The 26,837-nt window shown below is 46.7% G+C and overlaps 2 protein-coding genes across 2 annotated transcripts in view; both read right to left on the bottom strand.

Moving 5' to 3' along the window:
* The window catches only part of LOC142312072 (uncharacterized), a 96,598-nt gene that overhangs the window by 43,363 nt on the left and 26,398 nt on the right, over positions 1-26,837 (bottom strand). The gene's annotated exons all lie outside the window — the stretch shown is intronic.
* On the bottom strand, positions 21,471-25,930 carry LOC142312078 (uncharacterized). The gene is made up of 2 exons (XM_075350957.1): positions 25,811-25,930; positions 21,471-22,867 (listed from the first exon to the last, which is right to left on the bottom strand). The coding sequence occupies exons 1-2, from the start codon at positions 25,893-25,895 to the stop codon at positions 21,870-21,872; spliced, it is 1,083 nt and encodes a 360-aa protein (XP_075207072.1). The 5' UTR covers positions 25,896-25,930; the 3' UTR covers positions 21,471-21,869.

Below are 26,837 nucleotides of genomic sequence, written 5' to 3'. Positions count from 1 at the left end.
GCACCATGGAGAGATAGAAAAACTGTGGAAAGAAAGCGCACATAGGGTTTTAACCGATAGAGATAGGTGCAGGGAATAGGACAGGTACTCACCTGCTTCAGTTGTGACAGGCACAACTCCTTGTCAGCATGGAATAAATGAATACAAAAGTGGTCAGCGGCAGCCCCGATGTTGCAACAAGATGGGGGATGATCAAAAGAAATCGGGTTAAATGCTGCGCTAAAAACCACAATCCAAAGATATATCGTGAATTCCTTTTCTTTATTTTCATTTAGGTTGACCTGTGAAAATAAAGAAAAGGAATTCACGATATATCTTTGGATTGTGGTTTTTAGCGCAGCATTTAACCCGATTTCTTTTTATCATCCCCCATCTTTTAGCACCATGGAGAGGGGATCCGACCTTCAAGACCTGGAAAACTACTGAATAAAAGGGCGGTACCTCTCCAACGCATTAGTTGGAATACAAAGCATGAGAGGACCTCTCCAGGTAGACATCGTTAAAGTTATACCTTCACCACTCAAATTAACTGTATATACACTGTCTCCATTATTGTTTTACAATTTTATTTCTCATTTCTAAAAACACACCTCACAATGCGAGGTAGACAAGAATCTATTACAAGTTCTAGCGTAAATTTTAGAGGTAAGCAGCTTCCTACTTTGCAGTAATGTGGCAACTAGATTGGGGAAAACCCTTTCATTTCTAGCAATGACCTCTGAAATTCCATGCCGTTAGATGTAGCTTGGAATCTCAAGGATGTTTGACTGGTCCCTGCAAGAGAAGATCTGGGATCTCCAGAAGCACCCATGGGTCAGAGATGAACATCCTTCTTAGCCAGGCAAACCACGGTCTTTGGGGCCTGGAGGGTGCTATTAGTATTACACTTGCCTGATATTTCTGAGAACTGCTGGAATGAGGATCACTTGAGGAAAAGCGTATGCCAAACTGAAGTCTCATCTGACTACAGTAGGAAGGTGTCTACCACATGAGGATGCTCTCTGGGGTTTAGGGAACAGAATTTTCTTACTTTCCAGTTTGTTTGCGAACAGGTCTATTTCCGACTGACCCCACAAGTCCACTATCTGAGTGAAAACTGACTGACTCAGAGCCCATTCCCCCTGTTTTAGCCGATTGTGGATTAAGAAGTCGGCTTTGCAGTTTTCTTTTCCTCTTTTTGTGTAAAGCTGTCAAGTTCCGTAGATGTTCCTCTGCCAGGTGAACTATACGGTCGGTTGCCTCTAACAAGGGCCTGGAACGATTTCCTCCCTGATGATTGATATGTTATCATCACTGAATGTTCCGAAAGATCTCTCTTGCAGCAATCTATCAAAAGAGGTAGAAACTCTACTATCGCGTGCTCCACCGCCATTAAGTCCTTCATATGTAAGGAGGCTGATTTCTCCATCTTCGATCACTTTCCCTGAATCAGATGGTCTTGCAGATGAGCACCCCAGCCACTAGGACATGTGTCCGTAGTAACAATTTTTGAGACGTGTGAGTTCAGCCAGGCTACACACCCTTGATAGATTCTTTACGTTTTGCCACCAAAAAAGGGACTGAATCATCAATGGCCTTGGTGTCAACTCCCCTGTTAATCATCCCTTCAAGGCCACAGCGCTTTCTAGAATATTCCATTGCAATTCTCTGGTATGTATCTGGGCCCAGAGTACAACAAAGATGCACAAGGTCAATGACCCCGGGAGAAACATAGCCTGAGTGACATGACGGCAGACATTATCGCTCTTGAGAACTAATTGCGATCTAATCACCTTGTTCTCTGGAAGACAACATTCCTGAGTACTTGAATCTAGTATGAGCCCCAAGAACACCTGCACCCTGCATGGCTCTAGTTTTGATTTTTTTTTTTAGAATTAGCAGCCAACCCAGGTTTTTCATGATGGTGCAGACCTCTTTTATCTGGACTTTGCACTATTTTTTTTTAATTAGATGTTTTTATTAAAGTTTTACAAATTACAACCAAATAAACATTGGAGGCTACCCAGCCTCTACCCCCCCCCCCCACCCCTCCCAACCATCCCCTCCCCAACAAACATTAAACAGTCTTGTACAAAGGAGAGATAATGTCAAATCTGCAGCTCCAAACATTCCTAGACAAAAGGTCTTAAGTACCATTTTTACATTTATCAATTAATCCAATTAGACGTTTGTTTTTCTTTATGAGTTTTTGCTTTGTTTGGCATTGTACACAGTTAAATGTAATTTTTGATGAAGAATCCAACCTGTTCCCATGCTACTCTCTTCTCCCCAAACCTCCGTCATCATTATAGATAAGTTCTGCAGAAATTTCTCGTCCTTTTCCCTTTGTTATCAATTTAGAGTAAGCCCAATCTAAACCTAATCAGTTCCCTTGAAGCCAACCCTGACCCATCTATCCATCGTGCCCATATTTTTTCAAATTTGATGACGCCATTTCTTTTCCGGTATATACTTTTCTCCACATTTATCACCCAATTAACTTTTTTGACATATTCAGATATTGTAGGACTGTGGTCCGAGATCCAGTGTTGAGCGATTAGTTTCCTGGCAATATATAATAGTCTAGATACGGCCACTTTGCCCTCCTCCAAGGGTAAATCCTCCACGTATCCCAGAATACATACAAAGGGAGTTTAGCTCGTCTCTATCATATATACTGTCACGAACCACCGGGGGGGGTCACTCAGAAATCCCCCGCGCTGGCTACCAGTACGTCACAATCGGGGGGTAACAAGTGGGGGTCACCCCTCCTTTATACCTCCCGACCGACAGACAGAGCACGTGACGCGCTCTCTAGCGCCCCTCTTATAGTCAGGCCAATTATGGAATTGCCCGACAATAAGCAAGGAGGCCGCTATACTACTTATGCCGATTATTGAAGGGTCCCCGGTGAGAGTAGGGTAGATATTCCCCCGACCTCCGCGGGCGGAATATATAAAACCTCCCCGAATCTCACTGGCCTCCCCACAATAATCCTTGGCACAACTCGCTGCCACCAACCGATTTACGGTAACTATTAGCCGAACACACAGACGTGGGATTCAAGATCGAGATAACAGAACAGCCCAAGATTAATTATATAATTTAATCAGCCTAAAGCACACTAGAAACTACAATATATACAATAGGGGATCTACAGAATATACATAGGTCAGAGTACAGTTACAGATAAAGCATGGTTTACAAACAGGCATACACAGTTCCAGCAGTTACCTTGTGCGTCTGGCCACAGGGGGGCGCTGTAGACCAGGTTTCCAGGATCTTTCCCACAGATGTTTCCTACACGTGACCCCCAGCGAAAGAACACTGGAAAATGGCCGAAGTAGGGTTATCAACCTGGGCAAATCCAGGTCCCCTCCTACCTTAGTGACCTCAGAGGGAGCACTGCTCCACCCCTGGCTGGAGTTATGGACAATATCCACAACATGGAATATGGGCCATAACTTTGCCTGGGAGCGTCGTAGGCGGACGCCAACGCTCTCATTGTGACAGTTATGAATTTAGCTACAGAACGAGAGGACTCATGACTTGTCTACTAGTTCCCCATTGGCTGATATCACGCCTGGGGTACTTCCCAATGTCCTACTCCCATAAAAAAGGTGTGCCAGCATCGTCCGCATGCAGAGACACCATTTTTATGGTTGCCATATTTATCGGAAATATGGCTTGCGAGATATGAACCATATTTTACTGGAGTCGTTCTGTCTGGATACTTCCAAGCTTGCTAATTAGATAGCAGCCCCTACCACAGGGTCACGGCAGGGAGTCATCCTGTGTCCATTGTTCCCACATCATCTAATCTCCATATCACAGGAGATGGCCATGGGATGTGTTGCTAGGATGTGACACCTTCCAAGATGTTGGACATTGAGAACAAGAAGGGAGGGGGCACGGCCATGGAGTGATGAGAGCGATTATGACTGGAAATCATAATTCCTCTTCATATCCCAGGATTTGCCTCACACCTCCCCCCTTTTGAGAGCGCTAGGGGGCAGCACACTCTGGTGTTCCCCCGTGCGCCCGTCCGCGACCTCTCCTTGTCGGGACAGCCCGTCTGCGTTACCGTGGTCCCGGCCCCTTTTGTGGCGAATGGTGAAGTTGTATTGCTGGAGCGCAAGGCTCCATCGCAACAATCGCCCATTCGTCCCAGAGACGGTGTGCAACCAGCTGAGGGGATTGTGGTCCGTCTCCACGATGAAGTGGCGCCCGTATAGATAGGGTTGCAGATGCTGCAGGGCCCACACTATGGCCAGGCACTCCTTTTCCATCGTGGAATAGGCCACTTCCCTTGGTAACAGCTTCCTGCTCAGGTACAAGACTGGGTGCTCTTGGCTCGCAGAGTCCACCTGGCTGAGCACCGCACCGAGGCCGAAGTCACTGCCGTCGGTCTGTACTACAAACGGCCGCGTGAAGTCGGCTGCCTGTAGCACGGGCGGGCTGGACAGGGCGTCCTTTAGGGCCCGGAAGGCTGTCTCGCAGTCCATTGTCCAATCGACTGCAGAGGGCAGCTTCTTCTTGGTGAGGTCCGTCAAGGGCTTTGCCAGGCTACTATAGCATGGAACAAACCTCCTATAGTACCCAGCGGTCCCCAAGAAGGACATCACCTGCTTCTTGGTCCTGGGGGTGGGCCAGGACGCGATGGCCTCCACTTTCTCAGGCTCGGGCTTCAGTGTTCTCCCGCCTACCCGGTGACCGAGGTACTGGACCTCGCTCATGGCCAGCTGACACTTTCCCGGCTTGATGGTCAAACCTGCCTGGTGGATCCGCCTGAGCACCTGTGCTAGATGCTCTAGGTGGTCCTCCCAGGTGGGACTGAAGACGGCAATGTCATCCAGGTACGCGGCCGCGTACCCTTCAAGTCCCTTGAGCAGGGTGTTGACCATCCGCTGGAAAGTGGCAGGGGCATTCCTCATCCCGAATGGCATCACCGTGGACTCGTACAGTCCAAATGGGGTAATAAAGGCAGAGCGTTCCCTGGCCTTGCGAGTCAGGGGGATCTGCCAATATCCCCGGCTCAGGTCCATGATGGTCAGGTACTGAGCCCCGGCCAACTGATCGAGCAGGTCATCGATGCGTGGCATTGGGTACGCATCGGCGACCGTGACAGCATTGAGCCCCCTGTAGTCCACGCAGAACCGAGTGGTTCGGTCCTTCTTAGGGATGAGGACTACAGGCGAGGCCCAACCGCTGTTGGATGCCTGGATCACCCCCAGCTTCAGCATCTCGTCAATCTCCTGGCGCATGTGTTGCTGCACCTCCAGGGAGACCTGATATGCTGAACGCCGGATCGTGGGATGATCCCCAGTGTCCACGTGATGGACAGCCAAGTCAGTCCTTCCGGGCTGGTTGGTAAACAACCCCCGGAAGGGGTGTAGGGTGGCCCACAGCTGGGACCGTTGGTCCTCCAAGAGCTGGTGGCCAACCTCCACATCCTCAATGGATCCGCCTGCCCTAACGTGGGCTAGCATATCCACGAGGGTTTCCGCTTCTCCCTCCTCGGGCAGGTTGCACACAGGGAGTGCACATGCCTCCCGCTCATGATGTGCCTTCATCATGTTCACATGGAAGGGCTTCCGCCTTCCACGGGCAGGGTCCAGGGTGACCAGGTACGTTACAGGGTTGAGCTGCTGGTACACGAGGTATGGGCCTTCCCAGGCTGCCTGAAGCTTGTCCTGTGGTACGGGGACCAGTACCCACACCTTTTGACCCACTTGGTAGGTCCTCTGACAAGCGTTCTGGTCGTACCAACGCTTCTGATCGGCCTGGGCTTGAGCCATATTGTCGTGTACCAGTTGCGTCAAGGCCTGCATTTTGTCCCGGAAGCGCATGACATACTCGATAACCGACACTCCAGGGGTGGCCAAATCCCCTTCCCAAGCCTCTTTCACCAGAGCCAGGGGGCCCCGCACACGTCGCCCGTACAGGAGCTCAAACGGTGAGAATCCTGTTGAGGCCTGTGGAACCTCCCGGTAAGCAAATAACAGGTGTGGGAGATACCGCTCCCAGTCACGCCCATGGGAGTCGACCAACATCTTAAGCATCTGCTTTAAGGTGCCATTAAACCGCTCGCACAGGCCATTAGTCTGTGGATGGTACGGGCTGGCCACCAGATGTCGCACCTGGACTTGCTTACAGAGGGCCTCCATCAGCTGGGACATGAATTGGGTCCCCCGGTCAGTGAGCATTTCCTGGGGAAAACCCACTCGGGAGAAAATCTCCAGCAAGGCGGTGGCCACCTTGTCAGCCCGAATGGACGACAAGGCCACTGCTTCTGGGTACCGGGTGGCATAGTCCACTACCGTTAGTATGAAGCGTTTCCCGGAGCTGCTGGGGATGGCCAGCGGGCCGACCAGATCCACAGCCACCCTCCTGAAAGGCTCATCGATGATTGGCAGAGATACCAGTGGGGCTTTGGGGTGTGGCCCCGCCTTCCCCACTCTCTGACAGGTTTCACACGAACGGCAGTAGGCAACCACATCGGCCCCCATTTTTGGCCAGTAGAAATGCTGGTTTAACCTGGCCTTGGTCTTAGCGATCCCTAGGTGTCCGGCCATCGGAATCTCATGTGCGATCCGCAACAACTCCGTCCGGAACGGATAGGGTACCACCAACTGTCGGTCCCTGGGCCACGCCTCCGGTGAACCCTGCTGGACCGTGACCCGGTACAGCCGTCCTTGGTCCCAGACCACTCGCTCCGGGTCCGAGTCCGAGGGAGGCTGTGCCGCCTGCTCCTTTAGAGCTTTCAGGCTGTCGTCAGCTTCTAACGCTGCCTGAAACCCCTGACTAGATGTGGCCAGAATCGACGAGACTGTCACATCTTCGGTCAGTACCCCGGGACCTGTGTCCTGGCCTCCACCTGACTCGGCTGCCACTTGGTCAGAAGGGGAAGAGCTATCGGACCTCCGGGAGGCCCCTTGGCTTCCAGCACTCCCACTGCGGGTGACAGCGGCCACAGCCGCTGCGACCGTGGGTCGTGCCTGCTCCTCCTCCGTTCCTGACCAAGTCGCCGGTTCAGGCAGACCTACCTGGCTTCCTGACACCCCGGTTGTGGGGGAACCATGTACCGAGATCTTACCTGGGAGCACTTCCGCTCCGGGACCGGCCCCAATCTCACCTGCCTGTTCCCCTCCTGCAGCAACAGAACCCCGCTGTGAAATCTCTGGGGACCCCACATTTGCTGTGGTAGCCCCCACCCCACACACTGGTCCTCCCCCTGCAGCACCCTGCTCTCTGCTTATCCCTGCAGAGGGCAACAGATCCCAGCTCACTGGCTGATCACTTGTAGAGGCATTGTCACACCTTTCTCTGACCCCCTCCCCTGTCACAGCTGCAGCTGAGTGTGTGTCTATGGTGTCTATGCAAGCAGAAAAATCAGAGTTCACTCCCTCCTCCCTTACATCATTCATAGATAACACATTAACATTGTCCGGAGGCACGTCAGTACTGGCTGAAGGTTCAGCCCTTGGGGGGGGCCCAAACTGGGAGGTTATCTGCCCCAAATCTGTCCCAAGTAGCACGTTTGCAGGGATCCGATCAGTTACCCCCACCTCTCTCACCCCTCGCCCTGCGCCCCAGTCCACATAAATGCCAGCAACAGGCAGCGCCGGGTCAATGCCTCCAATCCCGGAGACAGCGAGGGTTTTTCCAGGGATCAAGTCTTGGGGGGACACCATCTCAGGCCGCACCAGAGTCACCTCCGAGGTGCTGTCTCGCAGTCCTATGGTCACAGACCGGCCGACGGTGACAGGTTGGAAGCTGTCCAGGGACCTACCACCACCCCCACCCACACAATACACCTTGGGCGGCCCTTGGGACGGGGACGGAGCCGGGGCCTTGGGACGCTGAGGGCACATGGCCTTGAAGTGTCCAGGTAGGTTGCACTGGTGGCACCGTCTTGGCTCTGCCACGGGCCTGGAGAGGGGAGTTGAGGGGGACACCCCCTGCAGTCTAGGGGCAGGTGGGGCAGTCGCAGAATTCATCTTACCCCCTCTCCAGGTGCTGCTGGTGGCTGCTCTCCTGGCCTCAGGAGCCCGATTGTTGGTGTAGTCATCGGCCAGGGCAGCTGTAGCCGTGGACCCCTTTGGCTTCTGGTCTCGGATGAACTGGCGGAGATCCTCAGGGCAGTTCCACAAGAGTTGCTCTGTGATGACCAAGTCTAGGATCTCTGGTCCGGTGGTAAGCTGCAGGCCTTGGGTCCAGTGGTCGGCAGCTCGGGCAAGTGCCCGCCGGTGGTCAGCCCAGGAGTCCTTTGGTCCCTTCTGCAGGGTCCGGAACTTCTTGCGGTAGGACTCCGGAGTGAGGTTGTACTGTTGGATCAGGGCCCGCTTGATGGTGTCGTAGCCCTGATCTGCCTCAGTAGGCAAGTCCCCAAGGATTTCCAGGGCCTTACCCCTTAAACGGGGGGTCAGGTATTTGGCCCACTGGTCCTTGTCCAGATGGTGCTGCAAGCAAGTCCGTTCAAAAGCAGTCAGGAAAGAGTCCAAGTCTCCATCCTTCTCCAGCACTGGGAAGTCCTCAACACGGACCTTTGGAAGTTTGGTGTCTTGAAGGTCACGTGTGGCTGATGAGGGCCGGAGCTGAGCTAGCTGCAGCTGGTGGTCACGCTCTGCCTGTTGCTGTCGCTCTTCACGTGCTGCTTGCCGCTCCGCAGCCTCAGCGTCACGCGCTGCCTGTCGCTCACGCTCGGCCATGAGTATCTCGTAGGTATCCCGGTCTCCAGCCATAAGCCTGGCCAAGGCAGCTTGAAGGAGGGCCTCTGCACCTCTCAGGCCGGAGGGATTGGCAAGTGGTGATCTGCGGCACGCTGCAGAGCCAGGTGATTCACTGTCCATTTCAGAGCGGAGGACTGGCATCTGGCTCGTTGAGGACCCTTGGGCGAGCTCCTCCTCATCTTGTCCAGCAGTGCCAGGTTGTGCAATGTCCTCTGCAGAGCTGTTCTCTGGCGTCGGGCTCTTGGAGGGCTCGTGGACAACCTCCTCATCGTCTCTGGCCTGAGCATCGGCCATTCCTTTGGCTTTGCTCCTGGTGCCATCAGCCATTCTTGCAGACTTTTGGTCACTGACACAGAACTGACACCTGATGCACCCACACACCTTACAGTATCTGCACTCTGACACTCTAGTGTTGGTCTGGTCTGAAGACCCCAGCAGCCACAGCTGCTGCAGGCAGTCTTTAGTGTCTGGGAGTATGGGTCTCACACTCACACACACTATTATCTCGATCCCACCGCTGCCACCAATATGTCACGAACCACCGGGGGGGGTCACTCAGAAATCCCCCGCGCTGGCTACCAGTACGTCACAATCGGGGGGTAACAAGTGGGGGTCACCCCTCCTTTATACCTCCCGACCGACAGACAGAGCACGTGACGCGCTCTCTAGCGCCCCTCTTATAGTCAGGCCAATTATGGAATTGCCCGACAATAAGCAAGGAGGCCGCTATACTACTTATGCCGATTATTGAAGGGTCCCCGGTGAGAGTAGGGTAGATATTCCCCCGACCTCCGCGGGCGGAATATATAAAACCTCCCCGAATCTCACTGGCCTCCCCACAATAATCCTTGGCACAACTCGCTGCCACCAACCGATTTACGGTAACTATCAGCCGAACACACAGACGTGGGATTCAAGATCGAGATAACAGAACAGCCCAAGATTAATTATATAATTTAATCAGCCTAAAGCACACTAGAAACTACAATATATACAATAGGGGATCTACAGAATATACATAGGTCAGAGTACAGTTACAGATAAAGCATGGTTTACAAACAGGCATACACAGTTCCAGCAGTTACCTTGTGCGTCTGGCCACAGGGGGGCGCTGTAGACCAGGTTTCCAGGATCTTTCCCACAGATGTTTCCTACACGTGACCCCCAGCGAAAGAACACTGGAAAATGGCCGAAGTAGGGTTATCAACCTGGGCAAATCCAGGTCCCCTCCTACCTTAGTGACCTCAGAGGGAGCACTGCTCCACCCCTGGCTGGAGTTATGGACAATATCCACAACATGGAATATGGGCCATAACTTTGCCTGGGAGCGTCGTAGGCGGACGCCAACGCTCTCATTGTGACAGTTATGAATTTAGCTACAGAACGAGAGGACTCATGACTTGTCTACTAGTTCCCCATTGGCTGATATCACGCCTGGGGTACTTCCCAATGTCCTACTCCCATAAAAAAGGTGTGCCAGCATCGTCCGCATGCAGAGACACCATTTTTATGGTTGCCATATTTATCGGAAATATGGCTTGCGAGATATGAACCATATTTTACTGGAGTCGTTCTGTCTGGATACTTCCAAGCTTGCTAATTAGATAGCAGCCCCTACCACAGGGTCACGGCAGGGAGTCATCCTGTGTCTATTGTTCCCACATCATCTAATCTCCATATCACAGGAGATGGCCATGGGATGTGTTGCTAGGATGTGACACCTTCCAAGATGTTGGACATTGAGAACAAGAAGGGAGGGGGCACGGCCATGGAGTGATGAGAGCGATTATGACTGGAAATCATAATTCCTCTTCATATCCCAGGATTTGCCTCACATATACTCTATTGATTATCTCTGTCACCTATCTCCAGTAATGTTCAATATCATATGTAATAGAAAATCAGGAAAAACTGAGTTATATTCCAATTTTTAGAATATAAAATGTATATCTTTATTGAATATCAAATATTCATAAAATAGACAAACATTGTAGCAGGGGGAGATAAAGTGCAAGAAAGGAGGACAGCAGTTATCGCAGAAAAGGAAAGTCCAGGAGCACAATTCCAAAGTAGTAGCATGCACCCAGCAGGAGGTGTTTCAGTAAGATGTATTTTTAATGAAATCATGCCATGCCCCAAATGTCGGAGGGGACCTCAGAAGTGCCTGGAAAAAGTGATATGTAACTAATACAAGGTTCTCACTACCACACTCATGAACAGAAGCACAGTAGCATTCATATTCAGTAACACAGCTTAAAATTGCCTCAGCCAACTGAAATAAGTGTGGTCCAATAACCACGTGCCATGTCATGAATGTAGAAGGAGATCCCAGATCAGTACTTAGTAAATGGGAAGGATATACCTTAATACGGGCTCACTCCCACCCACGTGGGCATAGGCATGTACACATCAGAAGTAAATGGCACACTAAACCTCTAGGGGCATGCTACAACCGATAGTAAATGGTGGTAAATAGAATCAATTATGCTTACCCATAATGTAAATTCCAGCTGGTAAGTGCTGTCCAGGGGCCGTGACGCGCGTTTCGTGTTGGGCTTCCTCGGGGGTAGAAACGCGCGTTGGGGCCCCTTATGAGGTCCCCTCCGACATTTGGGGCATGGCATGATTTCATTAAAAATACATCTTACTGTCTGCCTAAACACCTCCTGCTGGGTGCATGCTACTACTTTGGAATTGTGCTCCTGGACTTTCCTTTTCCGCGATAACTGCTGTCCTTCTTTCTTGCACTTTATCTCCCCCTGCTACAATGTTTGTCTATTTTATGAATATTTGATGATTAATAAAGATATACATTTTATATTCTAAAAATTGGAATATGACTCAGTTTTTGCTGATTTTCTATATGCTTGGAGTTTCCTTATGTGAGTGTCGATGTGTTGGATAATTTTGACCTCATCATATGTAATAGATCTGCAGAACATATTTTGCATCGCGGGCAGAAGGGGTCAGTTCTAACTCCAATATCAAACAGGAATCTAGGAGTGCGATATACTTGGTGAATAATATACAGGTGTGACAGTCTGTATGCCTTCCCCAATGATAGACTAGGAATTCTTTCTAAAATTTCTACCCATTGGTTGTCCTCAATAGGTCCTATAGCTCGTTCCCGCTTTTCTTTTGCGTTTACTGGACAATTCCGCTGCACCAGATATAATAGATCTCAATATAAACGAGAGATCACTCCCGCTGAGCCTTTAGAGGTTGCTATGCATTGCATGACTTTGTTCTGCTCCAATGCTTTACCCGTAATAGAGATTTCTGCCTGATAGGCAAGTCTCAGTTGCAAGTACTTATAAAACTCCGAATTTTGGATCCCAAACTCCGCTTGCAACTGAGGGAAGCCTCTGATTTGGCCCCCTCCACAATATGTGTGAATCTATTTATCCCTCTCAAAGCCCAGCTCTGAAACCCCTCTAAATGATGCAAGTTAGGTAGCCAACGAATTTTCCATATAGAGGTATATTGTGAAATTCCCTGAATGTCTTGTAGTTTTTTAGTTTTATCCCAAAGTTTTTGGATTAGTAGTAGGGTTGGGCAACTATTAGCAGCAGCTCCGAAGCCTCCTGTCTCTAGAACCTCGTATAGACTAGTGGAGTGAAAATATCGTTGTAGAATCATATACTGTGCCCCCCCTCCTCCAGGGTCCTCCCATCCCAGAATGTGCTGAAGCTGAGATGCCACATAGTAAACCCATGGATTGGCTACCGCCAGACCTCCGCTACTTTTATCCCTCTGCAGGGTCTCGAGACTAATGCACGGCATCTGTCCGCCCCAGATCAATTCCCGGAATAATGCGTTTACCTTATGGAAAAATCTTTGTGGGATCCATTGTGGAGAGTTGTGTAGCTTGTATAGTAGTTGGGGCATCCAGATCATTTTGATCAGGGTAGTGCGGCCAACTGCTGAGAAGGGCAGGCGAGACCAGACTTCCTTTTTCTCCTTAAATTTCGACAGAATAGGGGTTAGGTTGAGACTCTCAAAATCATCAACATGAGTGGTAACCATTATCCCCAAATATTTAAACTGGGCAACAACCTGTAGGCCCGAGTGTACGTAGTTAGGTGAGTTTGTAGTTCCATCCACCAGAAGTAATACAGACTTTTCCCAGTTGATTAATAGACCTGAGTACTTCCCAAATTCTTGCATAATCCCCATTGCCCTTGGCAGTGATGATGTTGCATAGACCAGAAAAAGGAGTGTGTCATCTGCGTACAACGCTATTTTTTCCTACTGACCACCCCTCCTGAACCCTGTTATGTCTGGATTGGATCTAACCATTGCCGCCATAGGCTCAACGGCCAGAGCAAATAGTAAGAGGGATAGCGGGCATCCCTGGCGGGTGCCCCTACCTGGGTGAAAAGGAGAAGTAAGGCATCCATTAACTTTGATCCTAGCAGTAGGGTTATTATATAGAAGTCTTACCAAGGAAATAAAATCCCTCCCCCGTCCAAATCTGTCAAGTACTGCCCAGAGAAACTCCCACTCAAGAGTCGAAAGCCTTAGCGGCATCTAGGGAGCAAATTACTCTATCCCCTGAGTTATCAACTGGCAATTGTAAGTTGAGGTGTAACAGTCGTATATTCACTGCCGTTGATCTGGAAAGCATGAACCCCGACTGGTCCGAATGGATTAGAGAAAGTATAACTTTATTAAGTCTGGAAGCTAGTACTTTAGCTATTATTTTGATATCTGTAGGTAACAGAGAGATAGGTCTATAAGAGTCAGGGATGAGGGTGTCCTTGCCAGGTTTAGGTATGACAACTATCACTGCTTCTCGCATGGATTGGGGCAAGGAGCCATTTTTGGCTGCTTGCTGGAATGTCGACAGCAGCTGGGGGAGCAGGATGTCTCCAAGCTTTTTGTAAATCTCTGTGGGGGATCCCATCTGAACCCGGTGACTTATTATTGGGCATGGAGGATACTGCTAAATGCAACTCTTCCAGTGTGAGTGGACTGTTTAGGTATACCCTGTCCTCATCTGAAAGTGAGGGCAAGGGGATGTCTTTCAGGTAAGAAGCTATCTGTTCCCTATCATATTGCAGTTTAATACTGTAAAGTTGTTCGTAGAATTCAGAGAAGGTAGCCAAAATTTGGTCAGGTTGATTGACTATGGTCCCGGTTTTGTCCCTTAGCGCCCCCACAAATGTGTTCCCCCTTTGTGCTTTAGCAATCATCGCTAATAAATGACCCGCTTTTTCGCCCTCTTCAAAGAATCTCTGTTGTAAAAATGTCTTTTGTTAGAGGCCCGCTCCTTAATGTGAGTCATATGCTTCTTGTGCCTCCCTCCATTCCAGTAAGACCCTTGTATCCCGACAGAATGTACTTCTGTTCTGTTGTCTGGACCCGTTCTTTAGGAAAAATTTCAAATTGTGCCGACTTAATTTTAGATCTACTGACCCCCTGTATCAGTGACCCCCTCAGACAGGCCTTCATGGCATCCCAAACAGTGTTAAGCGACATCTCCCCAGTACAGTTGTCCTGAAAATAGTATTCAAGGGTTAGTTCATCCGGGCCCACATCTATAATCTGTAGCCAAAAAGGATTAAAGGACCACAACCTACGGGTACGATGAATTCCGGGTAAAATATTAAGTCGTGTCAACAGTGGGGAATGGTCTGATAAACCTCTAGGAAGGTATTCTGTGTTTTCCAGCATTGGTAGTATACCCTCCGAGCCCAAGATCAGATCTATTCTGGACAGATTGTTGTGTGTTTTGGAATAGCACAAAAATCGCTTGATTCCAGGGTTTCTGATTCGCCACAGATCTGAAAGTGCCAGTTCAGCCACTGTGTCCCCAAATTTGGGGTTAGGATAGTGTTCTAAGTGAGTACCCGCATTGTGTTTGTCCCAGTATGGGTTAATGATGTTGAAATCCCCCGTGCACACCACCTGTACATTGGGGGTCTTGCTAATCATTTCTGCAATTTTGTTCATAATAGTATTATTATATGGAGGAGGTATATAAACTGTTATCAGAAGGAGCTCCTTGTTAAATATTTTACAGTGCACGCAAATGAATCTACCTTCCTGATCTACTGTGGATGAAATGATCTCAAATGGGATTGCTCTGTGGACTAAAATACTGACACCTCTGGAATGAGCTGTGTAGGTTGAGTGGAAACAATGGCCCACCCATGAGCGATTCATGTATGCTATTTTGTCACCCTCCAAATGTGTCTCCTGTAGGCAGATGATTGCTGGAAAGTGGGATTTGACCTGTTCCATTACTGCTACCCTTTTTGTGGGGTTCCCCAAGCCACGGACATTCCAAGAAAGAATGTTAATCCTACCTGCCATCCTGGTGGTATGCGTATGTAGTGCAGGCAGTCACACCCGGCAAAGAGTTACAACCTTCCCCCACCTTCCTGAACCACATGAGAACCATTAGCAGACATAAATATAAAAGCATCATTAAAGCTGCAGAAACATCCCCCCCTACATCCTCCCCCACTCCCCCCGCATCTAACAGTTGTCCCACAACATAAACGTTGAAACTGAGGCACCAGTCCATCCTGAAGACGAAACAAGAGAAACAATAAAATTCACACTTCCCAAAATGGTTTAAGGCAAGAAAAAATTTTGTGCAGTGCCTTCCGTTCCTGCCGCCGCCACCTTCTGCCTCCTGCTCGTCCCCCCGGCCATATAACCACCGTCCAAGCTGTGCAGTAAGTGCAGTGTGGTCTCTGGTTGCTGCACGGATGATTTTTGTCCTCTCCACGGCCCAGTGGAAGGCAGTTCCAGGTACTCTCCCTCTTAGCTTCCTCTCACATCTCCGGCCAGGCCACACACCCCCGGACTTTGCACTATTAATACAATGCGTCCACAATCAGGAAGTCGACTAAATACGGAATTAGCAATGTCAGATGAGCTGTCACTTTCGCTATCAGTTTGGTGGAAATGCATGGAGTTACCGATAACCCAAGGGGGAGGGACCTATATTGAAAGTGTCATACCATCCCTTTTATGTACACTGCCACTCTGAGGAACTTCTGGTATTTCTCATGTGTGGGCATGTGATAATACGTGTCCTTCAAATCCAGGGCCTCTATATAACACCTGGGGAATAGCATTTTTATTGTCGACCTGATGGTCTCAATCTTGAAGGTCTCTGTTTTTATATAAGCATTCAGGCATTTTAGATTTATTATGATCCTGAAGACCCATCCGGCTTTTTTATTAAGAGAGTAATAATATCCCCTCCTCTGGTCCAGCACAGGTACCTCTGAGAGAACCGATTTTTTTTTTTAACCATGTCCAGTACCTCTGCTTCCAGTACCTGCTGTTCTATCAGGGATGTTCGGGGGTACCTTAAAATGAGCCTCTGCAGAGGTGCGTTCCGAAATTCCAACATTAGGGCGGACGTAACTAGTGCGAAAATCCACCCACTGGCTGAAATATTTTTCCAGGAAGGAAGGAATAGGGAGAGCCTTCCCCCTACCTGGGGTCACCCGTCATTGGAAGGACTTCTCTTTTGGGAAGAACCCTTAAACATAAAACCTTGGTCCTTCTTTCCTCGGTCCATATTCCATCTTTCTTGGTCTCTGGGGAGTTTTCTTTGGGTTTCTCTTCATTTCCGAAAGGAACTCCTATAGTATGGAAAGGATAGGATTGAGAACCCTTTTTTCTTGGCTCCAACTTTCTCAGAGGTTTGTGATCCAACACTGGGCCAAACAAGAATTCACCCTTGCTTGGAATGGAGCATAGCTTAGACTTAGCCTGCATATCCCCAGGCCAGCACTTGAGCCAAGGAGCCCTATGAGCCGTATTTGACATACCGCAACTGGCGGCAAAATCTGCAGCAGAGTCTGCTAACGCATCCGAAAGGAACACTGCTGCACAACGCATCAACAGGACCGTGGACAAGATATCCTCCCTGGCTACCTTGTTCAGTAGCTGCTGTTCTAGGTGATTCAACCAGACTGTCAGGGATCTAACCGTACATGTTGTTAAGATGGCTGGTCTCAGGGACCCCACTGAAGCCTACAAAGTCCCTTTAAGAAAGCTGTCCACCCTCTTGTTCATAGTATCCTTCAACACTCCAAAATCTTCAAAGGGCAAGGTGAATTTTTTGGATGCCTTCGAAATATCCACATCCAGTTTTGGTACATTCATCAAAAGGATATTTTCTTTTGAAGGACGAAGGAAGAGGACCCCTTTTTTCTGGCTTGTTCCACTCCCTCTTGATAAGGGACTCAATCTGTTCATTAAGGGAAGGCCTATTTCTGCTTCAAACCCCCGAACATGATGTCCTCCACAGTTTGGCGGGCTTTCTCCTTGACTATGCCCATGGTGGACCTAACCGCTTCGACTAACCTATCTGTATCCTCTATAGGGCAGCAGTGACACCTCTTAATATCGGTGTTAGAAGATTAATGGGAGGAATCAGAGGACTCGCACTCTCCTTTCGATCTGTCCGACTCACTTGTCTGGAGGGAAGATCTTCTAAGTCTCCTTTTCCCTTTCTCTTTATTACCCTGGGATAGGGATTTTAGGGAGCTTTTCACTTCGGATCTAATAATGGCACTAAGATCCGTGACTAAGCCAGGGGTTTCTTCACCGTCTGCTGTAAGCATGACTGACACAAACGTTTGGGCCAGGAATTGGGTAAACCTTCCCGACAGAGGGCACATTCCCTGTTCTTAGTCTTCGTAAGATTTTTCCTGGGCCTCTCCTAACAAAACACAATGGGGAAAAAAATGAATACTTTACAAATTGAACTGTCACATAAATCACTTACCAAAAGGATATCACTGAGAGTACCAGATAAGGAGGAGAAATCGGGTCAAGTAATGTGTTTCCTCTGGAGGCTGCGGAATCCATTATTTTCACAGGGTCCATTTTAGAGGATCCACGACTCTGCTGGCTGGTTCCTCCACTGACACTCTGTACGGACTATTCATCAGAGCTGATGTCAGCCTTACCCTGACGCTCCTGCTGGGCCTTCTGCTGCTGACCTGAACTGGTCTGTTGTTGCAGCTGCTGCGCCTGCTCTTCCATGTTGCTGTAGGGAATAACTGGCTGGAACCAAAGGCACTCCACTAGCGGTCAGACTGCACTTATAACCAAGTGCAGGACCTGCCGGGTACAGCCCCTTTTCCAAAAAACCACCTCCTCTGGTACCCCGTAAGTGCTTCCCACCTTCTGGGCACACGACTTGGATCACATGATCCCGGCTGCACGCGTCATCAGAACGTGCCCATATGGATGCTCTCCTTGTGAATGTGCACCAGGGAAAACGTGGCAGCCTGTCAGAACAAGGGTGCTGTGGCTGGCGTTCACACGTGACATGTAAGCCCCCCTGGGCCACCATGGCGCCTCCAGGACCCCTTGCTCCAGCCATGGCAGGGACCGCTCTGCTGCCCATCCCGATGAGTGAGGCCTGAGAACTTCTTCAGAAGGTTCCCCCTCCAAGGACAGGAAACCAACTGATATGTGGGAGAGGTACCGCCCTTTTTTTCAGTAGGTTTCCTGTCCTTGAAGGCCGGATCCCTTTTCTCCATGGTGTTGTCATGGGAGAGAGCAAAAACCATGATTTTTATGCAGGACAATGTTCCATCGCAGTATTAAAGTCTCCACTGCTGAGTGCCAGTGAAGGTTTTAAAGATGAAAGAATAATGTCCCGGCGTCTTCCTCACCCGACCTAAACCTTACTGAGAACTTGTGGGCCCTTCATAACCAAGAGATTAACAGTGAAGGAAAATAGTCACCTCTCTGATCAGTGTCTATTGGGCTGTGGTAACAAACCTACAGAGTCCAAGGATGAAGCTTATGACTGTTATTGAAAAGAAGGGCGACTATACTATTATATTGGTCACTGATTTTTTTCGAAAAATCTGGAATGTATTTTTATACATTTTCAGCTGTTTTTTCTCACTTTAACAGAGACAAATAAACAATTTAGATGGAAATTTTACATTTTTCATTTAGTTACATAGTAACTCTGGACACACATATTCTCCTAAGAAAGACAACACCTCACTTTTACTTTTTTAAATATTCAGGTTTCCGGTTTATTAACCTTCTCAATTGACCAACAGGAAGCATGTACACGCAATTATAAAGACATAGGTAGGCAAACAATCAATATGATCAAAAATCTCAGGCTCACATAGTGAAGCAGTTAGGAAACTTTATTTAAGGCCCGTTTCACACGTCAGTGAAAAACACTGACGTTCTTCACTGACGTGTAAAACACGCCCATGTCCCTCCATGTGCCGTGATTCACAGCACACGTGGGTTGTCTAAGTGCAATCCGGGCTTCGTTCTCCGTGGCCCGTGATTGCATTTAGAAATCAACTCACCTGTGCCCGCTCCCGTTGTCCTTGGTGCTGATCGCTCCCGCGGTGCAGCATCCGGCCGGCGCTGACCTCTGCAGCAGCTGCTTCCGGGTCGGCTGTGTCCTGCATCATGAATATGCGCGACAGTAATGTGCCGGCTCAGAAGCAGCAGGGAGAACAGGCTGCACAGAGCGTCGCTGGAGCCGGGTGAGTTAAAATGCTTTTTATTTTAGAAGCAAGTTTTTTTCTGGCACATGTTTCACGGACCACACCACTGGGTGGTCCGTGGGACATCAGTGATGCCAGAAAAAAATGGACATGTCTCCGTGCGGCAATCACGGACACGCGGGTACGCCGCACGGAGACACGTGCAGTGAAAAATCACTGATGTGTGAGCAGACCCATTCATTATAATGGGTCTGCATATGTCAGTGATTCTGGGACGTTTAAAAAAAAGCACAAACGTACCAGAATCACTGACGTGTGAAAGGGGCCTAATAGTGAAGTGAGAGATATAAAGGAAATATGTTGTCGAATGATACCCTACTTCAGGATGTAAACTAAGAAAATCTGCCTCCCACATTTAAGACTGGACTCATAAGAATATGTGCACACGCTGAGTATTTGGTTGCAGAAATTTCTGCACCATTTCTGCAACTCTTGGCAGCTCAAAAACTAGCATGTTTTTATGGGGGGGTTTTGCCTCATTTTTAATGCATTTTTCACTGCTTTAAATGGTGGCAAAAGGAGGGAAAATTGCTGAAAGAATTAACATGCAGATTATTTCTGTACCAAATCTTTAAGGAAAAAACTCAACATGTGCACTACACTTCAGATTTCTCATTGACTTTGCTGGCATAAGGATTTTCTTGGAGTTTTATTACAAAACAGAACAAAAAAAAACAAATAAAAAAGCCATAAAAAATCACTGCGTGCACACACCCTTAGGGGAGAGAGTGAGGCGGCAGAAGCTACTAGTATATAACACTAGCTGTAAAATACAATACAGCAAATAATTCAGATTATATTTAGGTTTTCAGGAAAAGGGGGTGATATGAAGTACTTTTTATAATTCATTAATAAAGAACTTGTTTTGGTTTTTTTTGTTTCTTACATTTATTTATTCATGCCTCATCATGAATCAAGAATACAAAAAAAGACAGTTTGCACTCTGATAATGCTAAAGTATGGAAACCATGAGTGTGTGAACATGGACCTCCATTACTGCTAAGGAAAAGCTAAGAAAAATTAGATATTTAGCATATATAAATGGCCATTTGTATATCTGCCCAATTGCCACGTCACGGCATATCTCATAACTGGGTACCTACACTATGCTGAAGCCTCTCTCTGGGTTAAATAGTGGTTAATGCACCTGTTCACATGTCTGTTTGGTGAGTGCAGTCACTCTTTTTGTCTATATTAAGAGGGTCATACCTTCTGACCGTGCACCCCTGCCCCACTTGCCACAGGTAATCTTATCCTATATAGCAGGTTCCTACTTGCCCATACACAGGAGGTTTTTAACCCAGAGAGAGGCTTCAGCATAGTGTAGGTACCCAGTTACGAGATATGCTGTGACGTGGCAACTGGGCAGGTATACAAATGGCCATTTATATATGCTAAATATCTCATTTTTCTTAGATTTTCCTTAGCAGTAATGCAGGTCCATGTTCATATACTTTAGCATTATCAGAGTGCAAACTGTCTTTTTTTGTATTTTATGTCATGTTCAGTTATGCACCTGTTCACACGTCAGTTTGGTGAGTGCAGTCAGTCTTTTTGTCTTCATGAATCAAGAGCGCCGGATGCATGACATACACCTCAGTTTGTGCCACACTATCCATTTCAAATCCCTGCTGGTGTAAGATTTGTGGCTTAGTGAATGCCGCAGATTATCATGAATTGGACTAGCGGCAGTCTCTACGCCCTTGTCTCCACCTTCCAGCTTTGCCCAATTTCTCGGACCTGTACGAAAATTATGTGAGAATCCCATAAGTTGCAAACGTTTAATGCAGCCTTGAATTGTGCCAAAATTCTGCAACTTTTCAAAGCTTTTTAAGCCATAAGGCTATGTGCGCATGTAGTATTCTGTCCCTGCAGACATTTCTGCAGCGATTTGAACAGCACACGTGCGCTTCAAATTGCTGCAGAAAGAGTCCGTAATGAAAAAAAAAAAAGCCAATTCCATGCACTCTTAGTGCAGCCCCTCCCATAGACAGAGCGGGGACTGCATGCAGAGCGCATGGAATAAGTGACATGTCACTTCTTAGAACGCGCGCTTCGGGCAGCAGCCGAAGCGTTGTGCTCTAATACGCCACGTGCGCACGTCAACTGCATGCATAATCTTCATAGATTATGCTGGGGACACAGGACGCATGCAGTTACGCTGCGGTGCAGATCGCAGCGTAACTGCATGCAAATACGCAACGTGCGCACATAGCCTAATACTGACATAAAAGCTTTTATGTATCTGTCCCATTATGTATGGGGTGGGCTTAGCTCCTGAGCCCACTCCAGATATCTAGCATGTACATCTGCCCTACATAAATAGGTAAATGTCAACAAAAGGTAAAGAATATATTTGTTGTAGACAAAGAATTTCCCACATTCAGGACATGAATCTGGCTTTGCCCCTATTTAATTGGATGGAATCAGCAAAAATGGTTTTCCACGTAAAACATTCTACTCACACAAAGGATTTATTCCTCTGATGTATAATGAGATCTATTTTAGACCTATAATAATTCCCTCATTCCAGACATAAAAATAGCTTTTCTCCCATGTGAGTTATTTGATGGGCAAAATATTGTAATTTAACGTTGTAACTTTTGCTGTATTGTAAACATTCATATTGCTTTTACCAAGCGTGACTTCTCTGATGTGTAACAAGATGTGATTTCTGGTTAAAACATTTCCCACATTCTGAACATGAAAATGGCTTCTCCCCTGTGTGAGTCCTCTCATGTACATCAAGATGGAATTTATTTCTATAACTTTTCCCACAGTGTGAACATGGATATGGCTTCTCCCCTGTGTGAATTCTCTGATGTATAACAAGACTTGATTTATTGTTAAAACATTTCCCACATTCTGAACATAAAAATGGCTTCTCCCCAGTGTGAGTTCTCTGATGTGCAGAGAGGTCCGAATTCTGATTAAAACTTTTTCCACATTCAGAACATGAAAATGGCTTCACTCCTGTGTGAATTCGTTCATGTCTAACAAGACTTGATTTTTGGTTAAAACATGTTCCACATTCCAAACATGAAAATGGCTTTCCCTGTGCATGTCGTTTCTCATGTATAAGAAGACTTGATTCTTTGGTAAAGCATTTCTCACATTCAGAACATGAAAATGGCTTTTCCCCTGTGTGAGTTCTCTGATGTATAACAAGATTTAGCTTATGGTTAAAACATTTCCCACATTTTGAACATGAAAATTTCTTCTCCCCTGTGTGAATTCTCTGATGTGCCAAAAGTTTTGAACTATATGTAAAACATTTCCCACATTCAGAACATGAATATGGAGTTTCCCCTGTGTGAGTTTTTTGATGGTCAACAAGATTTGATTTCCGTGTGTAACATCTCCCACATTCTGAACATGAAAATGGTTTCTCCACTATGTGACTTCTTTGATATTGTTTAACACACCCGTAATTTTTATTCTGGTTACCAGCATGTGGTGAATCAGAATATGGGACCTGCTCAAAGGGATCAGATGGTAGATCTTTGCTGAGAATGGTTGGTTGAATATTTTGGATAAAGACATGTTCATATGTATCTTGTGTGATATCATAATCTTCTACTTTGAAATCTGTAAACATTATGTGTCTTTGTGAACTTTCCGTGCAGTTACCTGCAAAGAAGAAATGGAGATTTTTTACATTTTAATAATATAACTTTACTATTATAATGATGTTGTAAAACATTTCTGCATTAAAAGGTCTATAGAAATTTAATGATATTCAGCAAAATTGAATCATCAACTGAACAAAACTTCTTAAAATAGAAGTCTACCCTAAATGCCCCTCTATTTATACCCATACATACTAATTTCAGCCAAGAGTGCATGTGTTAACTGCTGATAGATGCCTTTACTTTCAATTTACCTGCATTAGTCTAATTCTTTCTTTTTCTCATAATTTGTCTAGGGTTAGTCCAGACACCTCCATTCACATTAGATGGTCAGGCTGTACAACCTAAATACGTGGCTGCCATAAATAATATATGGGCAATTGGCACATATTAAGGAAAGTTTGGCAGTGTCCTGCGTGGGTGGGAAACTGCTTAACAGGTTTCTTTCTGAAATGTTAGAAATTATGAGATAAGCCAAGTTTATGAAATTCATTTTGGGTTCAGTTCATAAGGAACAGCCTCTTCTATCTATATAATTGGAAGCAAATTTGTCTGTTAAGATATATTACAAAGTTGCTTATTTTCATGTGTTCTATTGATTTATGGAATCACACAGGCAGGGAGCTGGCCAATCAGAGGCAGACGGCTCATGTGTATGTGACGTTAGCTTTGCTGAAGCACTGACAGCGGCAACTCCTGCATCGGCGTGATCATTACCGGGTCCACATGCCTGCGGACTGCAAGAACCAGGGAAGAGGCCGCCGAGGGAACAAAGGATAGGTGAGAATAATATATATGTGTGTGTGTGTGTGTGTGTAATGGCACAGTAGGGGACCAGGATGGGACATTACTACAACTTGTGGAACAAATTGTCTGCATTCCAATGATTTCCTATGGAAAAACGTGCTTTGCTATACGAGTAAATTGGGTTACGAGTACACTCCCGGAACGACTTAATCTCGTAAACCAAGGTTCCACTGTATCTGGACTCCACTAGTTGCTGCCAGTTCTGAACTGATGGCACTGCTGGACATATTCCAATTTTGATGGGTGTAGATGATGAGTCTTTCATCTACTGCACTAATGTTTCTTGGCCATCTGCTGTGTCAACAGTCCTCAACATTGCCGATTTTTTGTTCTCAATGTCTGCCATCAGGGAGACATCTGATTGGCTTCACAATTATTCTGCAGCAGCACAACCCCAAACATACAGCCAATGTCATTAAGAACTATTTTTAGTGCAGAAAAGAACAAGAAACCCTAGAAATTATGATATGGACCCCGCACCATTGAATCTGTCTCTAATTTAATGAAGAGACAGAAGGATTTTAACAAGCCAACATCCACAGGACTGTGGTTAATTCCCCAAGATATTTGGAACAAACACGTGCAGAATTTCTTCAAAGACTGTGTGCAAGTGTACTTAGAGGAATTGATGTGGTTTTATAGGGATATTGTGGTCACACCAAATAGTAATGTGATTTAGCTTGTCTTGTGTTCATTCACTTTGCATTTTGTTACTTGATATAAGTAAACTATTAACACTTCTATTTTTAAGAAGGTGATAACATTTTAGCCATCAAAAATTATCTTTTTTTGTTCATCAAAAAGCAGGGGTGTAATAAGTAAATTAAGTGCAGAGGTTGCAGTCACACCCTTGAGTCTAAAGGTAAATGAGCTTAAAAGGTGCTTTTGAGCTTTATAAGAGGACCAGTAGTATTATAAGCTTGTGGAAATTTTGCATTGCTGCTCACCATCTCCAAGTTATGCCACTGGCAATAGGATACCTTTCCCCAGAGCAAAAGGACAATATGGAACATGATGGACAGGCAGGCAGCACCATGTGGGCCAGTGATATATAGCCAATCCTCACTGTAAGCTGGAGGTGTGTGAAAATAATCATTGATCTTTGGTTATGTTTTCCTTACTTGTCCTGGATCATCTTGTCTATTGTGTCGAAAGAGATCACTTGCAGTGCTGAATACCTTCTCTGACAGTACACTGGAAGCTGTATAAACAGTACAACCATTACCTGACACTGGTCTAATTTTCTGAACCAAACTTCCTAAAGTATTCATGTGGTTTGTCTCTTTATTCATATGTGTCAGGTTGGTGCAGTGGATGAAACACTGGTCCATCATGTTCCACAAAGTATAATGGCTGCTGCTACTTTGGTCCAGAATAGGTGGAGTAAGGATTAAGCAAAGGAGGAAAGGAATCTCAGTCAGAAATGCACATGGCAGGCGTTTGCCTGTTGAAAGTTGGTTATACATCCTTAGGTTATCCTGGTAATAAGCTAATTTTTACCCTGTTTCAGAAGCAGGAAAATAGTCCTCCATTTTACTTTTATATCAAGGGTTTTAAAACACGGCTATCTCTTGCTTGATGATATCAGTACACCTTTTAGTACAAGCAACTGTGTATCAGCTTTCCATGATCCCAAGTATAAGTGAGGACCCAGTTGTTTTGCTCTCCACCTCACACTCAGATGGTCGATTATGGCCAGCATCAATGTCATCAACACAAATTTTATCCTCATTCTCATCCCCTAGCAATGCTTATGAAGACTCATTGTCCACATCCACATATAAATGCCCCTCCTCAAGTTCCACTAGTACTTCAACCCTATGTAAAAAAAATTCCCAAGCAAGGTCACTCCCAACTATGTTCGAAACATTTCTATCACCATTAGAGCTTTCCTTAGGTCTGACAGCTTTTGAGCCTTTTTCAGTAGCATCTGGGTTGTAACCTGCTCCCTAATGACCAGAGTAGAAGCATATCTGCCCCAGGACGGTTTTGATTGTTTGGCCAACGTTGGTGCCACACTTTTTTGCCAACACCTCCAGTTAGTGGAGTGTTTGCTAAAAGGATGATAGTATAGAAAAATATTAGATTCCAGAAACCATGCTTCAATACAAGTGGGAAAACCAGTCAGATCCATTACCTGGTGATGTGAGGGGCTGGGAAATCTCCATCCTGACGTCCTTGTAGAGATCTTTGTGTCCTTCTAAATACTCCCACTCCTCCATGGAGAAATAGACTGCAACATCCTGACACCTTATAGGAACCTGACACATACAATGATACCGTCATCCCCCGATCCCTTCATAGCATTACTGTATAATGTCCCAGCATTCCCAGCAGTGTCACCTCTCCAGTCAGCAGCTCAATCATCTTGTAGGTGAGTTCTAGGATCTTCTGGTCATTGATGTCCTCATGTATCAGGGAATGAGGTGGAGGCACCGTGAGTGGGCTCAAGGGTCTTCCCCATCCCTCAGACACAGGGGCCTGACAGCGCTCGTTAGAGGTCTTCACTACTGTGTAATCCTAGTTATGGAGAGACACATTAATAAATCTCACTACAGACGTTTCCAGAGTTCTCACCTCTCCAGTTCTGTCCATCTGTTATTCCCATAGATAAGAATGATGTAATGTGACATTATCAGAATCTCTCACCTCTCCAGTAAGCCGGAAGAGGATCTCTAGGGTGAGGTGTAATATCCTCTCTGTCATCTTGTCCCTGTCCCTTTCCATCCTTGATGGGTCAATCAGGGAAATTGTCTCATATAGAATATCTGAGAGGCTCTGATATTGTAGGGACCTGAATGGGGAGAAGATGAGCAGACACAATATCATAAAGAATCCCCTGTAATAATACAATTGCTGGAGATTATAAGGGGAGACATATGAGGAGATAGAATGTGGAGATTTGGTATTCTCTCTTTTTGTATGGAATGGAATATAAGTTGAATATCTCATCATAACTCCTTCATATCCTTCACATGACCGCTACATGGACTGTTGATTACTTGAAAGAAAGGTATCCAACGGAAACGTTTCCATAAAGATTTTGTGCAGCTGACCGACCACAGCGCAAATCCTAAAGTGAAATCCAGAGTTGTAAATATCATTGTGGAATTGCTGTATTTAAATAGAATCTATCACTATGTGTTCCCAATACAGTGGCATGC

Source organism: Anomaloglossus baeobatrachus, chromosome 5, assembly GCF_048569485.1.
Source record: "Anomaloglossus baeobatrachus isolate aAnoBae1 chromosome 5, aAnoBae1.hap1, whole genome shotgun sequence".
Lineage (NCBI taxonomy): Eukaryota > Metazoa > Chordata > Amphibia > Anura > Aromobatidae > Anomaloglossus > Anomaloglossus baeobatrachus.
This window is presented reverse-complemented; position numbering and strand designations above follow the sequence as displayed.

What these genes read in the sequence shown, in the direction of transcription:
- LOC142312078 (XM_075350957.1), bottom strand. Translation starts at nt 25,895, where the DNA reads ATGGAGGAGTGGGAGTATTTAGAAGGACACAAAGATCTCTACAAGGAC. An exon ending in CCAGCCCCTCACATCACCAG is followed by an intron (nt 22,868 to 25,810) that starts GTAATGGATCTG and finishes TCTTCTTTGCAG; the next exon opens with GTAACTGCACGGAAAGTTCA.